The sequence below is a fragment of the Trachurus trachurus genome, assembly GCF_905171665.1.
Source record: "Trachurus trachurus genome assembly, chromosome: 24".
NCBI classification, from domain to species: domain Eukaryota; kingdom Metazoa; phylum Chordata; class Actinopteri; order Carangiformes; family Carangidae; genus Trachurus; species Trachurus trachurus.
In genome coordinates this window covers 2,400,007-2,415,400 of record NC_139910.1, presented here as the reverse complement: position 1 = coordinate 2,415,400, position 15,394 = coordinate 2,400,007, and the positions used below count along the sequence as shown (strand labels likewise).

General features: G+C 42.5%; 1 protein-coding gene across 1 annotated transcript in view; it reads left to right on the top strand.

Moving 5' to 3' along the window:
• cnksr3 (cnksr family member 3) overlaps positions 1-11,616 on the top strand; it is a gene marked incomplete at its 3' end in the record, with an annotated part of 38,085 nt that extends 26,469 nt beyond the window's left edge. The window contains exons 5-13 of the mRNA XM_084000173.1: positions 180-221; positions 1,753-1,872; positions 2,769-2,828; positions 3,290-3,358; positions 4,190-4,339; positions 7,548-7,666; positions 9,152-9,318; positions 9,566-9,652; positions 11,270-11,616. Coding sequence (XP_083856299.1) covers positions 180-221; positions 1,753-1,872; positions 2,769-2,828; positions 3,290-3,358; positions 4,190-4,339; positions 7,548-7,666; positions 9,152-9,318; positions 9,566-9,652; positions 11,270-11,616 — 1,161 coding nt within the window. The remainder of the gene's footprint in view (positions 1-179; positions 222-1,752; positions 1,873-2,768; positions 2,829-3,289; positions 3,359-4,189; positions 4,340-7,547; positions 7,667-9,151; positions 9,319-9,565; positions 9,653-11,269) is intronic.
• Positions 11,617-15,394: the final 3,778 nt, after the last annotated feature.

Below are 15,394 nucleotides of genomic sequence, written 5' to 3'. Positions count from 1 at the left end.
GAATAAAAGCACAAAACCACGTCTGGGATGATAAACGCTTCCTGTTTTGTTGTAATTTGCTATAAATGTCAGTTTTTTTTTAGGTTAAAATGTTTTTTTATTTCATATTTTCTGTATGAATGTGGATGTTTGAGTGAGTTAACGTCAGTCAGTCTGAGTCTCTGTGTCTGTAATTACAGGACTGCACTGTTTATGAGATGGAGGAGAAGATTCTGGAAGTGGTGAGTGCTGCTTCTTCTTTCTGCTCACACACACACACACACACACACACACACACACACACACACACACACACACGGCGGGGCGCTCGGTGCAGCAGGAGGAAGCTGCTCAGGAAGGAGATAAGACTTCCTGTGGTCGACCTGGTTTCTCCACAATGATCTGATCCAGTCACTTTCTCTGGATGTGACCTCATCACCAGTTTCCTCTTCACTTCTATTAAACCGTTTAAAATAAAGTTTAAAATAAAATAAAACCCTCTTGGTCTTTATCCTGAGCTGATTGAGCGAAATTTAACACTGACACCTTTTAATCATAAAAAGACGAGGTTCCTCAAACGCAGCACCTGTTGAGTTGTGCTTCCTTCTTTTTTTGGTGACATTTTTTAAAGGAATAGTTCAACACAGAAGCCCTTTAAACACACAGCTTACCATTCAATACCCACTGTGCTGTTCTTGTGCGTTATGGGAAGGTTGAGCCTGACTGAACTTGAGTGCAGCACTCTGTTTTGTTTTTTTTTCTTTTAGAAAGTGAGAGAAAAGGAAAAGGAAACAAAAAACATAACACAATGAAAAACATCGAAAACTAAACAAGCATGAAACAAACACAAAGAAAAACAATAAATGATGTGGTGCATATATAATAAACACATAAATTAGTGAGGAAGAAAGAAAAAAAAAGAAGAGTGCAGCGCTCTGTGTCCAATAGGACCGACTCTCTCAGTTTCCTGGTAGAAACTGATCGTTGCAAAAATGCAAAAAAACTCCCTCTCCCTCTTTGTGTTTGCTGCTGCTCCTCTCCTTCTCAGAGAAACTAATGGCGGGATTTTCTTCGGCTTATTTGTCAGATACACAGGGCATCGATATTCACTACACAAGCATGGGGGAAAGAACACACTTCCTGACGCTGTGGCGAGCATGGAAAACACTGCGTCCTATGTGAAAAGGGCTAGAGGAGGAGGAAACGGCAAATAAAGATGAAATAAACATTGTAAAATAATTTTAAAAGAACACCAACGCCAACAGAAAGCAGCCTGTTCTTGGTCCCAGATGTAGTAAACCCTCAATCATGAACTGATATTAAACAGTTAAACCTCAGAGAAAACAACTGACTGAGCTTCCACCGGAGCTTGTTTTCCTGTTTTCCTGGTTTACTGGAACGTCGTGTACATCGTCTGATTCCCACGACCTCAGAGCTGCAGGCGGCGGCAGCGTCTCGTCAGCGTGAAGCGAGGCCTCGGGCTGCTGCTGAGCTTTAATGTGACGCTGCTGCTGAATGTCACAGCTACAGCTCTTATTAAAGTAAAATATGAGACGAGTTGTGGTGAATGTTTAATCACATCATCATCATCTACTGGAGTTTAGAGATTTAATCTGTTTAATGATGTTGTTAATGTCTTAATGAGTCCCCGAGGCCGTGAAACCTGCTCTGCACAAATACGTCTATAGGTTCACTTTAAGCTTTTATTCAAACACTGAAACACGGTCACAGCTCAGTTCATCATCACTGATTCAAGTTGTGTTTTATTCTCAGTCTCGAGCTCTGAACGGCCTCTGTGAGCAGACGGCCCAGGTGACCTCTGACCCCTCCCGGAGCGACCTGGCCTGTCTGGAGGAGGTGCTCATCACCAACATCAAGCCTGGGGAGGGACTGGTGAGTCCAGAGAAGTCATCTATTACTAATCAGTCCCATGGGTTTCCTATTGGCTCTGACAAACACAGTGACCATGTTTCCATCCACACGTTTTTATTCGCAATATCAAATTATGAATGAATCTTGCTATTTTATTATGTATAGTTTGTTCTATATATTCTTCTTCTTTATATTCTTATACTATATGTTGTTATCGTCACTGTGTGTCTGTGTAATGCTGCTGCTGCACTGTAATTTCCCAGCTTGGGATCAATAAAGTCTATCTATCTATCTATGAATCATGAATATCGATAAAAAAGTTAATATGGTCGATCTGATCAGATTTTCTCTTGATCGATACAAGGTTTATGCGACAAATGCTGATGGAAACTGGATAAATAAATGTCAATTCCACTCTCTATTCCCAGCAGTTTAAAGCAGGGATCGACCGATATGGTTTTTTCAGGGTCAATACTGATACTGATTATTAGTAATCAAGGAAACCGATAACCGATATTTAGAACTGATATTCATTTGCAGTAGAAATGAAAAACTTGGTGTCAGAATAACCTTTAACCAATATGATCGCAAAACAGCACATGACATCATTACCCACGGCTTTTTATCGGATTTAAAGGTCTGAGATGGAAACGCACTTGAACTGGCGTTATTTAGATTAATAGTTTTATCGATCTTCAGATGGAGACATGGTGAGTGGTTCAGCTGCAGGAAACAAACATCATCATTTACATTCAGACTGTATCACTTCACCACCAGCTGCTGCACAAAGAAACAAAACCCACAAAAACAAACAGGTAGTTTACTGCCCCCAGCACAGAACCAGAACCAGAGGAGCCACACGGGTGTATTTATACACACACACACACACTGATTCTGTAAGTCTGTGTCCTCTCCAGGGGATCTACATCAAGTCCACGTACGACGGCCTTCACGTCATCACAGGAACCACAGAGAACGTGAGTCAGCTGCTCTGCTCTTCACATGTTTTCATTCATTCATTTCATTTCACTATTTATTTCAAGCTTATATATACATTTTTAAAAAAGAAGTGATGTGACAAAACACAACATGAACTGAAAACCAGTTAAACAAACAGACAACATCATTCCTGAAAACAAAAAAGGCCAAAAAGTAGCAGGAGGAAGTGTAACACGTAGTCCTACTCCTACGTACACATAGAAAAACTAACATGTATCTGTCCTGCACATAATGAATAAGGTTTAAAGGACAAAAGAAACATAAAAGAGCACAAAACAACAACAGAAAAACCATTTCCTTATTATATATTTATTTAGAATATATTTATAATTATGCATTCTTTCTTTTAACAGCTCTTCTATTGTTGTGTGTAAACTTTTATTGTGTAGTTGTACAGTAATCCCTCCCTCGCTCTCTCTGTGTCTCTGTGTGACTTCAGTCTGCTGCAGATAAAACCCAGAGGATCCACGCTGGAGACGAAGTCGTCCAGGTCAACAAACAGACCGTGGTGAGTTCAAGGTCCAAGAGGGAAAAAAAAAGCTCCACATTTTCTGCTTTTATCCATTTTTTTTTAGATGAGAAGATCAATACCAGTAAAACCTCATCATGTCTGCAGCTGGTTTACGTTATCTCAGCTTTGCATAAACTAGATTAGTTGTTTTGACCAGAGAAGAAATTACCTTTAATTGTCGGTGCAAGCTGTTTTTAGAACGGCGGAGCAGAGCCGTGAGCTGCTCAGAGCTACGCTACGGAGGCTCATTATGGGATTTCTTTGTTGGTTTCCCTCATCAAACTCATCAAATACACAATGCAACAACTCCACAACGCTCTGGTGGACAAGTTGTGAGCTGCACATTCACCACGCTATGAGATAATAACACAACGTTACCACACAGAGTTGTTTTAGAGGGAAATACAGAGACTGATGATGAAAAACTGTCCCTGAAGGCAACGTGCATCAGCGGTTTTGCATGAATTTCCCTCTAAAACAACTCTGTGTGGTAACGTTGTGTTATTATCTCATAGCGTGGTGAATGTGCAGCTCACAACTTGTCCACCAGAGCGTTGTGGAGTTGTTGGATTGTGTATTTGATGAGTTTGATGAGGGAAACCAACCAAACCAATTTGCCAAAATGTTGAACTATCCCTTTAAGGAAATCTGTGTGTTTATTGGTGGAGCCGTGAGCTATGGAGCTCTTTATCATGGTTTCTGGTTTATTATGTTTGGATGATGAAATGTTAAATGTGTGAATGAACCTGAAGTTAACGGTCCGTAGCCGCTCCCTGATTGGCTGCAGCTGACCCCGCTCTGCTCTGCTCTGCTCTGTGATTGGTCCAGGTGGGCTGGCAGCTGAAGCACCTGGTGGAGAAGCTGCGGGCGGAGACGGGCAGCGTGGCGCTGGTGCTGAAGAAGAGGCCGTCCGGCATCTCGGGAGGCTTCGCCGCCGCGCCGCTCAAGAACCTGCGCTGGAGGCCGCCGCTCGTACAGGTACCTGAACGCACCACACAGACACACAACAACACAGACACACAACATGTGGCTTTATTTCTGTCACAGTGGAAGCTAGGGCTGGGACGATACGCTTTTCTCCCGATTCGATTCTTCTAGATTTTTTGGATGGCGATTCGATTTAAATTGCAATTCTACGATATTGCCGATTCTCTCGATTTTTAGTCTTTAGCATTTTTAACATTTATCTGCACACAAATACTGTAGGAGCCTAGAAATTAACATACTCCATTATAAAGTGAACTTAAACCCTTTTCAAAACCTGTATTTAAAAAAGGCGAACAAATGCACATCGCACAATATGTTAAAAAAAAAAAGATTTTTGAAAGGAAAAAAAAAATCGATTTAAAAATCGTCAAAAAAGATATTGCGATATTTATGTGAATCAATTTTTTTCTCCCACCCCTAGTGGAAGCAAAGGGCCCATCCACACAGAAACAGGTTTCAGTGAATCCACACAAGGGTTTTTTATCGTTTTGGCGACGCTCTCTAAAGCAAGACTCTTGTTATAGTAGATAAAAAAGAAGAATTATAAGGCTACGAAAACCAAACAGATTTTATTTTATCGTGATTATACACGTATGCCAATATATTCATGGGTAGGATATTCCGATTTTAAAGCTATAGTGCGTAACTTCTATCGCCCCCTAGAGGATTCTGCGTTATCACAAAGATACGACCGGCACCTCAATATGGCGTATGGCCCGGTGTAACCCCCCCTCCCCTCCCCACCGCTACCGTTTGTCTCTTTCTTTCTTCTGCCGAAAGGGAAGGCTTTTTCTTTTTAGTAGGATCCACTTCTGAACCTCTTGGTCGCTTCTTCAGGTTCTCCGCCATGTTGCTTCTAGCAGCGCTTTCCTCCCCCCTCCCTTCTCCTTGTCAGGTAAAACCGATGCTGCGTTCCAGGCAGGCTGTTGAACCCGTAAGTTACGGCTTCAAGTCACAACTTACGACTTTGTAGCGTTCCAGGCAACCCACTCGTGTTTTTCCAACCTGTTTTACCCGTGAAAGTCACTATAACGGCCACTCGTAACTTCTGACCCGTGAACTCGTACCAGATCAAACTGGTACGACTTCACAGGTCGGAAAAACATCCATCCGGGTTGTCTGGAACGCACCATTGTTTCCTGTGAGCCAGCACGGGAATGTCGCCAACGCCACCAAATACAAAAACAACAAATACTGAAAAATACGGCGAGGTGTTACAGGAGCCATACGGCTTAATCAGCGTTGTATCATCTCCTCCTGTAGCGGCTTGGGTGAAACGGAGATTTACAGACACATAGAAGTTACGCACTATAGCTTTAAATCACATTTTGCTTCTGAATCCACCAAACTGCTGGAATCAGAATAATCCGAATAAAATGTTTTGAACGACACAAACTGAGGGTTTGATCTAATCTGATCTCAGAATCCGTATTTTTTAGTTTTGAAAGAACCAGTTTTCAAGATTTGATCCAGAATCTAAACAGATTTTACTTTTGAGCAACTGAACCCATGAATCCTGACGGAGGTGGAGGAAGCTCTGACTCAACAATGGATCCTTCTTGTCTCTTCCTGGAGCCGATAGGAAACTCTCCCAACATGAGGCAGAGTTGATGTCAGCCCCGATGACTCATACGTTACTCTCACAATGTGACAATTCTGAATTCACCTTCGGGGCCTTTGTGTGTTCAGGATGTGTGTGTGTGTGTGTGTGTGTGTGGCAGATAGACTCACTCTCTATTTAAAACAGATCTGAGGTCACTCCCTGCCTGCGTTCAGTTCAAAGGTCATCAGCGCCTCCGATCGCCCACAATGCATCTGTGTAGTGACCTCACACTGCACGTGAAGGTTATTTCCACTGGTCTATGATTAATCTGTTTATTTAGTTTATTAAACAGAGAGATGAGGATGTTTAGAGCTGAATGATCAGTGTCACTATAAATAAATAAAAGCTATAAATCTCGACCGACTCGATCAATAAGTGGAAACTGACTCTGAGCTTTTTAGGGTTTTTTTTTTCTTTTCTGCTGCGTCTTAAACTTTGGGTTTTTCCAGCTCAGACGAAAGCAGAAGAATTTCCTGTTTATAGCCGAGAGGAAGGAAGGAGAAGAGCTTCGTCTGCTGTTTGTCCTGCAGACCTCGAACGCCTCGCTGTTGTTTTCTGATAAACACCTTCCTCCTCCTCCTTCTTTTCTTCCTCTTCTTCCTCCTCCTGCTGCTGCTACACAGTTTAACAACAGAGTAAATCAACTATTTATTGTTGAAGGGCCAGAATTTGGGCCCCCGGACACTAAAATATTGGTTAGACTTAAATTAAATTCAGCTTTTTGCCTAATAATTTAGTTGATTATTTTTTATTTTACCTGTAAGCACGTCATTTATACACATCTTTGGTGTTTTGTATGATATGAAATGAAAAGTCTTGACTTGCTGGAGCTTTACACTCTTGACTTGTATCATCAGAACAGACATGTCCTGTGATATTCAGCTTAAAGCCCCTGTCCAGACTTTTCATTTAGTGTTGATTTTGGCGGCCCCCTGTGGACGAAAGCGGTGGTGTTTTGCCGGAATGAAGACTGCATTTCCCACTGTTGTGAAGACGTTTGTCTGGCCGGCGTGTGTAGATTTGTTTTGGAAACATCAGAAAGAAGACGGGAGAATCAATTTGGTCTACATATGGGAAACAATAGGTGTGTGTTTGAGTAAAATGAACGTTTGTGTTTCATTCTATAAACTACTGATAACAATTTCTCCCAAAAATTACAACTGGTCAAAATAACAAAAAGAGATGCAGTGTTTTCAGACCTCAAATAATGCAAAGAAAACAAGTTGATATTCATTTTTAAACAGACCACCAACAGAATGTTTTAATTTAGGAAGAGTTCAGAATAATATAGATGGAAATTTAATCCTGCAGCAGCAGAAACTGTTTACTGATTTACTGATTATTTACTGATGCATATGTTACAGTTCTAAGATTTTCTATTAAAATAAAGCCAATAATGACATTTTTTGTATTCTCTTTTTATTTGGAAAAGTATCGAAAAACATGTTGGTACCGATACCGGTACCAGAATATTGGTATCGTGACAACACTAGTGTAAAATATGAATGTTAATGTGAGAGACTCCTGATGAAGGAGGAGAAGCAGGTGAGACCTTCACTGACGTCTCTCTCTCTGTCCTCTCTCTCTGTCTCTCAGGCGGCTCCGTGTGTCCTCAGACCGCGTCAGTCTGAGTCTTCAGACGTCGTGGGGAAGAGACGAACCACCATCTTGGATCTGTACATCCCTCCTCCTCCTGCAGCGCCGTACGTTCCTCTGTGAGTATCAGCCTTCATCACTGCTCCTCTTCTCCTCTTCTTCCTCCTCCTCCTCCTCCTCCTCCTCCTCCTCAGTGTTTAACTCCTCCTCTTCTTCTTCCTCTTCATCCTCTTCTCCTCCTCCTCTTCTTCCTCCTCCTCTTCCTCCTCCTCTTCCTCCTCCTCCTCCTCAGTGTTTAACTCCTCCTCTTCTTCTTCCTCTTCATCCTCTTCTCCTCCTCTTCTTCTTCCTCCTCCTCTTCCTCCTCCTCCTCCTCCTCCTCAGTGTTTAACTCCTCCTCTTCTTCTTCCTCTTCATCCTCTTCTCCTCCTCCTCCTCTTCTTTCTCCTGCTCATCTTCTTCTTCTTTCTCCTCCTCCTCTTCTTCTTCCTCTTCATCTTCTTCTTCTTCTTTCTCCTCCTTCTTCTCTTCTTCCTCCTTCTCCTTCTTCCTCCTCCTCCTCCTTCTTCTCCTCCTCCTTCTTCTTTCTCCTCCTCCTCTTCCTTCTCCTCCTCCTCCTCTTCCTTCTCCTCCTCCTTCTTCTTTCTCCTCCTCCTCCTCCTCCTCCTCCTCCTCCTCCTTCTTCTTTCTCCTCTTCATCCTCTTCTCCTCCTCCTCCTCTTCTTTCTCCTGCTCATCTTCTTCTTCTTTCTCCTCCTCCTCTTCTTCTTCCTCTTCATCTTCTTCTTCTTCTTCTTTCTCCTCCTTCTTCTCTTCTTCCTCCTTCTCCTTCTTCCTCCTCCTCCTTCTTCTCCTCCTCCTTCTTCTTTCTCCTCCTCCTCTTCCTCCTTCTTCTTTCTCCTCCTCCTCCTCCTCCTCCTCTTCCTCCTCCTCCTCCTTCTTCTTTCTCCTCCTCATCTTCCTCCTCCTCCTTCTTCTTTCTCCTCGTCCTCTTCCTCCTCCTCCTCCTTCTTCTTTCTCCTCCTCCTCCTCCTCCTCCTTCTTCTTTCTCCTCCTCATCTTCCTCCTCCTCCTTCTTCTTTCTCCTCCTCCTCCTCCTTCTTCTTTCTCCTCCTCCTCCTTCTTCTTTCTCCTCCTCCTCCTCCTCCTTCTTCTTTCTCCTCCTCCTCCTTCTTCTTTCTCCTCCTCATCTTCCTCCTCTTCCTCCTCCTCCTCCTCCTCCTTCTTCTTTCTCCTCCTCCTCCTCCTCCTCCTCCTCCTTCTTCTTTCTCCTCCTCATCTTCCTCCTCTTCCTCCTCCTCCTCCTCCTCCTTCTTCTTTCTCCTCCTCATCTTCCTCCTCCTCCTCCTTCTTTCTCCTCCTCCTCCTCCTCCTTCTTCTTTCTCCTCCTCCTCTTCCTCCTCCTCCTCCTTCTTCTTTCTCCTCCTCCTCCTCCTCCTTCTTTCTCCTCCTCATCTTCCTCCTCCTCCTTCTTCTTTCTCCTCCTCCTCCTTCTTCTTTCTCCTCCTCCTCCTCCTCCTTCTTCTTCCTCCTCCTCCTCCTTCTTCCTCCTCTTCTTCCTCCTCCTCCTCCTCAGTGTTTAACTCCTCCTCCTCCTCCTCCAGAGACGGGGACATCATCGTGTCTCCACCAGGACCAAACTCTCATCTGGACTCGGACTCACGGCGACGCTTCACTGTGGCCGACGACCAGCGGACCCACAACCACAACCAGAAACACAACCAGAACCAACCGGTCGCCGTCCGCCTGCGACAGCGCTCCTCGTCCCGCTGTGAGCACACACACACACACACACACACACACACACACACACACACACACACACACACACACACACACACACAGACACACACACACACACACACACACACACACACACACACAGACACACACACACACACACACACACACACACACACACACACACACACACACACACACAGACACACAGACACACACACACACACACACAGTAATGATCCAGTCATGTGACTCATTAATATTCATGATGTCATCAGGTAAACCGCGGCCCGTCTCCATGCCGGCCGAGGCCTTCTCAGGTGTGTGTGAGCGGCCGTCCAGGTCCCGAGCTCAGGGGAGGAAAGGTGAGTGTGTGTGTGTAAATGTGTGTGTGTGTGTGTGTAAATGTGTGTGTATGAGTGTGTGTCTCATTAACAGTCGACGGGGGAATTTTCAGCTGTTGATCATTAACCTGAGAACTGATGTTGATTCACAGTCACAGCTCAGTCGCACTTCACCTTCAAGACCTGTGTGTGTGTGTGTGTGTGTGTGTGTGTGTGTGTGTGTGTGTGTGTGTGTGTGTGTGTGACATAACAACAGGCCGTTTGTGTGTGTTTTCACGTCAGAGCAGTTACATAACGACTCATTAAGAGATCGACTGTTTCCACTGGAACAACATGAAGCTGCTTCTTCTCTTTATTTCTATTATAAATCCTTTTTTAGTTTTATTGTCATTTTCTGAATGAAGTCACATGATATGAAGTCTCTTTGCACAAAAGTTACAATAAAATCAAACTTTACAACTCTTTTAACTTTACACTGTAAAAAAAACAGCAAATGGATAAAAACTGAGAAAAGAAAAGACAGAAATTTGAATATCTGAAATGTTTAAATGTAAAACAGTCTCTTTTTTTTCTTTAGTAATTTGTAGAGGAATTTTAATAAAGTATGTAATTTATTTTTTATTACTTTTTAAAAAAATATATATTTTATTTATTCATTTATTATTTCTCTTTTGTTGTTTATTCTTGCTTTCACTCTCTTTTCTTTTTCGTGCTTCATTCAAACACAACAATAATCGATTATTAAATTAATCGTCAACTATTCTGATAATCTAATAATCAGTTTGAGTAGTTTTTTCTTTAAGAAAAAGTCCAGATTCTCAGATTCCAGCTTCTTAAATGTGAATATTTCTGGTTTCTTTGTTCCTTTATGACAATAAACTGAGTCTCTCTTTGGTTTGTGGACAAAACAAGACATTTGAGGACGATGTCGTCTGGTGGTTTGAGAAACACTGACTGATGTTTTTCAACATTTTTTAACACTTTATTGACCAAACAGCTAATCGATTAATCGTTTAAAGCAGAAGTAAGCGATCCGGTCGTTTTGGCTAATGCTGCGTTCCAGGCAGGCTTTTGAAACCGTAAATTACAGCTTCAAGTCACAACTTACGACTTTGTAGCGTTCCAGGCAACCCACTCGTGTTTTTCCGACCTGTTTTACCTGTGAAAGTCACTATAACGGCCACTCGTAACTTCTGACCCGTGAACTCGTACCAGATCAAACTGGTACGACTTCACAGGTCGGAAAAATACGAGTTTCCTTGAACGCACCATAACAGTCCTCGTCCCTACGTCACCACATTCACGGCGTTCCTTGGCTGCACACACAGCCCTGCATGCCGTTCTCTCTCCTCATTGGATAAAAACTGTAGGATACGAGAAAAGTTTTCTCCTCGGCTCAGAGCAGAGCAGAGTGACTGACAGACCCGTGTTTCAGTCCAAACACTCTATGTAAGTGATTGCTGTCGGAAGATAGAACTATTTAAGACTTATATATTAACACAAATATATCACTCACTTCTGCTTTAAGTAATCAACAGATTAATCGATAATGAAAATAATCGTTAGTTGCAGCTCTAATTATTATAAATATGTCACTGTGACCTCATGGTTAACCTGCTGGTTGTCTCTGGTGTCCAGGTGCGGACGTGCTCCCCCGTTACCTGAGCAACGAGGGCATCAGCGGCGTTCCGGAGGAGGAGGAGCCGTGCTTCCCGCTGCCGTACCGCGGCCACCCGTCGGTCCGCGGCGTCGACCACATCCGAGGCAGCCGCTGCTTCATCGACGCCAACCTGCACAACAGCGCCACCATCCCCTACCAGGAGGCCGCCGCCGCCAAGAAGGCTGCTCCGCCCGCCAGCTCTGCTACCGCTGTCACCATGGCAACCGCCGCCGCTGCTGCTGCTCCACCTCCTCAGACCACCGGGAAACAGTCGACGTCGCTGCTCGGAGGCTGGTTGGCTCGACTACGGCTGCTCAGCCACTGACGGAGAGGAGAGGAGACGATGACGTCACTGTGAGGTCACGGTGAACTGATGATGATGACGACGAGGACGAAGGAGCTGATTTACACCTCAACGAATCCAAGCTGCTGAAACGTTTAACGATGTTTTTTATTTCATCATCCATCAGATTTTAGTTTTTAACCCTCTTGTTCCCTTCCTCCATCCTTCCTTCTTTCCTTCCTTCCTTCCTTCGTCTGTCCTTCTGCTTCCTTCCTTGACCTAATCTGTTCCTTCCATCCATTTTTTCTTTCCTCCCTTCGTCCTTACTTCTTCTTCCTTCCTCTTTTGATCTGATTGAACAAATCTGTTCCCTCCCTCCATCTTATCCCTTCCTTCTTTCCACAATCATTTTCCCCTTCCTTCCTTCCTTCTTTCTTCTTCCTTCCTTGAACGAATCTGTTCCCTCCCTCCACTTTTCTTTCCTTCCTTTTTTCCTTCCTTCTTTCCACAATCCTTCCTTCCTTCCCTTCGTCCTTACTTCTTCCTTCATTTTTTCCCCAGTTGACCTAATCTGTTCCCTCCTTCTGTCTCTCCTTCCTTTTTCCCTTCCTTCTCTCCTCCCATCTTCCCCTTCGTCGTTCCTTCCTTCCTTCCTTCCCTTCACCCTTACTTCTTCCTTCCTTTTTGACCCAATTGACCCAATCTGTTCATCTATTTTACCTTCCTTTTTCCCTTCCTTCCTTCCTCCCATTGCTCCCTTTGTCCTTCCTTCCTTCCTTCCTTCCTTCCTTCCTTCCTTCCTTCCTTCCTTCTTTCCCTTCATCCTTCCTTCCTTGACCCAGGTGGACAACAGAACGGTTAAAAGTGTTTGTCTCAAAAGTTTTTGTTTTTGTTTTTGATCTGAAGAAGACGGAGCTGGTTTTCGTTTTCAACAGGTTTCACTTTCTTTTCATCCCACAAGAATCAATATATTGATAATAATCTCAATAACGATCATAATCAATCAAATCTATGGATATTTTATCAGTGTTTGTGTTTTATAACTGATGAATGAAACATCTGTAAACATCAGCACCTCCTCCTCCTCTGGACTCATCATGATGTAAATACGTTTCAGCTTTTATCGACTGTTTTTAATGAAAACGCCTTGACACTGTAAATGATGCTTCACTCAGCTGTTACTATGGAAACCTCTTCTTAAGGGAAATAAAGAGACAAATGAGAACATTTATTAAATGTTTATATGACGTTCAACATTTTCAGGAAGAAGGAACAAAAACATTTATCTTGAAATCAGGTTTATTTTTGATGCTTTTCAGATGTTTTATCTTGAGAAAACTGAAACTCTCTGGAGGAGTTCCTCAGGGAACCGTCATGGATCCTCTGACGTTTCCTCAAAGAGCTGTTTGTTTGTTTGTTTTTTTATTTTTGATAAATGTAAATGTCTCTGGTTCGTGTTCGGTGCCTTAAAACTGACGACTCATTGTGTGAGAGTCATGACAAACTGTAGATATCACAGCTGAATATGAAATATGGACGAAACACTGTATGTTTTTATTATTTTCTATCACAAAGATTCTGTTTAAAGTGAGACGATGCTACATTTTAAAGAATGAGTTCAAGATGAATGAGCTCATAAATAAAAAAAAAGTTGAATTGATCAGTGGTGGGAAAAGTGTAGAAGCAGAGAAGTCGGTCACATGTTACAAAAATATTCATACGAAAATATATTTTTCAAAGTACTGATTATGCAGAATATAATAATATATATTTTGCTGTTGATGTTAAAATCTTTATATTCTGCTGAGTAACTGTAAATCATAATTTATTTTCATCGTATATTTTGTCAATAATCAAATAAAACAGAAAACTAAAAGTATCAGAGAAAAGCAGGAGATGAGTAAAAGTACTTAGTTACTTTCTGCCACTGAGACACTGTATTGATCAAATGAAAACATTGAGATGTAATTTTCTGTGAGGCATCATGGGAAATGTAGTGAAATCTTCCTGTAACGACCCCGTGTGTCCACAGGAGGCGCCGTTCAGCTTCAGGGTCGATCACATGATCAGTGTTTGAATCTGATGCTCTGTAACTCCTCAGACTTTTCAAAATAAAAGTGCAATTTGTTTTAAAAAAGTTAAACTTTTCTTCAGTTTCATTTGCACAATGATGTCATAAATAAATTAACACAAAAGAACACAAACTTCAACTCACATTAATGAAACTCTTGTGTTTAGATTATTAATAAACTGTACAGTGTGATGTGGTGAAGACACAGGGAGCAGTAAGTGGACATTGAGTCGTCACTGATTGGTCAGTGGAGTTAATTACATCACAAACAGGAAGTTGTCAGTGTAAAATACAAACATGGATAAAGATGAATCCATTATTATTAACAACAACATAAACACAATTTAAAAGAGACTGAAGTGTCTTAGTGACTGTGAAGGAGCTGAGTCTGAAGGTTTTACCGTCACTGAGCTCCATCTAGTGGAGAAGATCTGAACTGCACCACAGTGAAAAACCTCAGTAAACAACCTGATTCACCCTCTACTCATTTTATTAGTTAATAAAAACAATGATTATAATAATATTTATCAATGGAATAAGAGCTTTTAACATCAGAAATGTAGTTCAGCTCAGTGCAAAGACAGAAACAACAATTTAGACAAATTCAAACAAAGTCGTGTCAAGAGTCCCTGGCCTGAAAAAAGAAAAAGTGGTGAAAAAAGCACATAAAAAGGGGGTTATTTCCAAAAAACTGAATGCAAATTGATTTTGGTTTGGGGGGATTAGACCACTCTTAGATATGTCATTGATGAGCAGCAACACTGATTTCCTGGGATTTGTAGTTTTTTGTCCACAGGACTCTCAGAACCAAACTGGCACATGTAGGCCTACTACATTGGACAAAAGTGTCCAATGTGTTTGAAGCCATATAAAAGGCATTAAGTGAGAATGTTTTCCCAGTTTTTTTTGCATGAATCTTGTTATCCACTTCTCCTTTATTGATCCAAACCATTGATTTAATCAATTTCAGACTTTTAACCCCTTCAATGCCAGAAAATAGAGTCCCTGGGGGACCAAAGGGGTGAAAAAAGCACATAAACAGGGGGTTACTTCCAAAAAACTGAATGCAAATTGAATTTGGTTTTGGGGGATTAGATCAGTCTTGGATATGTCATTGATGAGTAGCAACACTGATTTCCTGGGATTTGTAGTTTTTTGTCCATGGGACTCTCAGAACCAAACTGGCACATGTAGGCCTACATGTACCACAACCAACCTCTCCTCTCCTCTCCTCTACTCTGACAGACAGATGTGCTGCTGCAGATGTGCAGCAGCACCTCGACTCTGCATCGACAACAAAAACCAACAAAAACAAAAAAAACTTAAATGTGAAAGTTTCAGCGAGTTGAAAACAAAGAGGAAGTGTCAGAGCGACGGCGGATGAATCATAAAGAACATGTGAAACAGGAAGGATGCCGTCGCCAAGGCGATGTGGCGTCTCTGAGTGTGTGCGAGTGTGAGATAGTGCATGCATGTGTCTGTGTGCATGCATGTGTGTGTGTGTGTGTGTGTGTGATTTAGCCTCTGTGGTCTCTGGGTCGTCGTTGAGTCTCCGGCTGCAGCTTCGTCAGTCGGCTGCAGACACGACGAGCTGCCGGACGTCCAGGCTGCAGGTAAGACTTCACCACACAGGTCAGAGGTCAGCTGACACCTTCACTGACCTCAGCAAACGTGTGTGTGTGTGTCTGTCTGTGTGTGTGTGTTGAGGTCTGAGTGCTGAGCGTTTGAGTTTTACAGTAAAAACCAGAA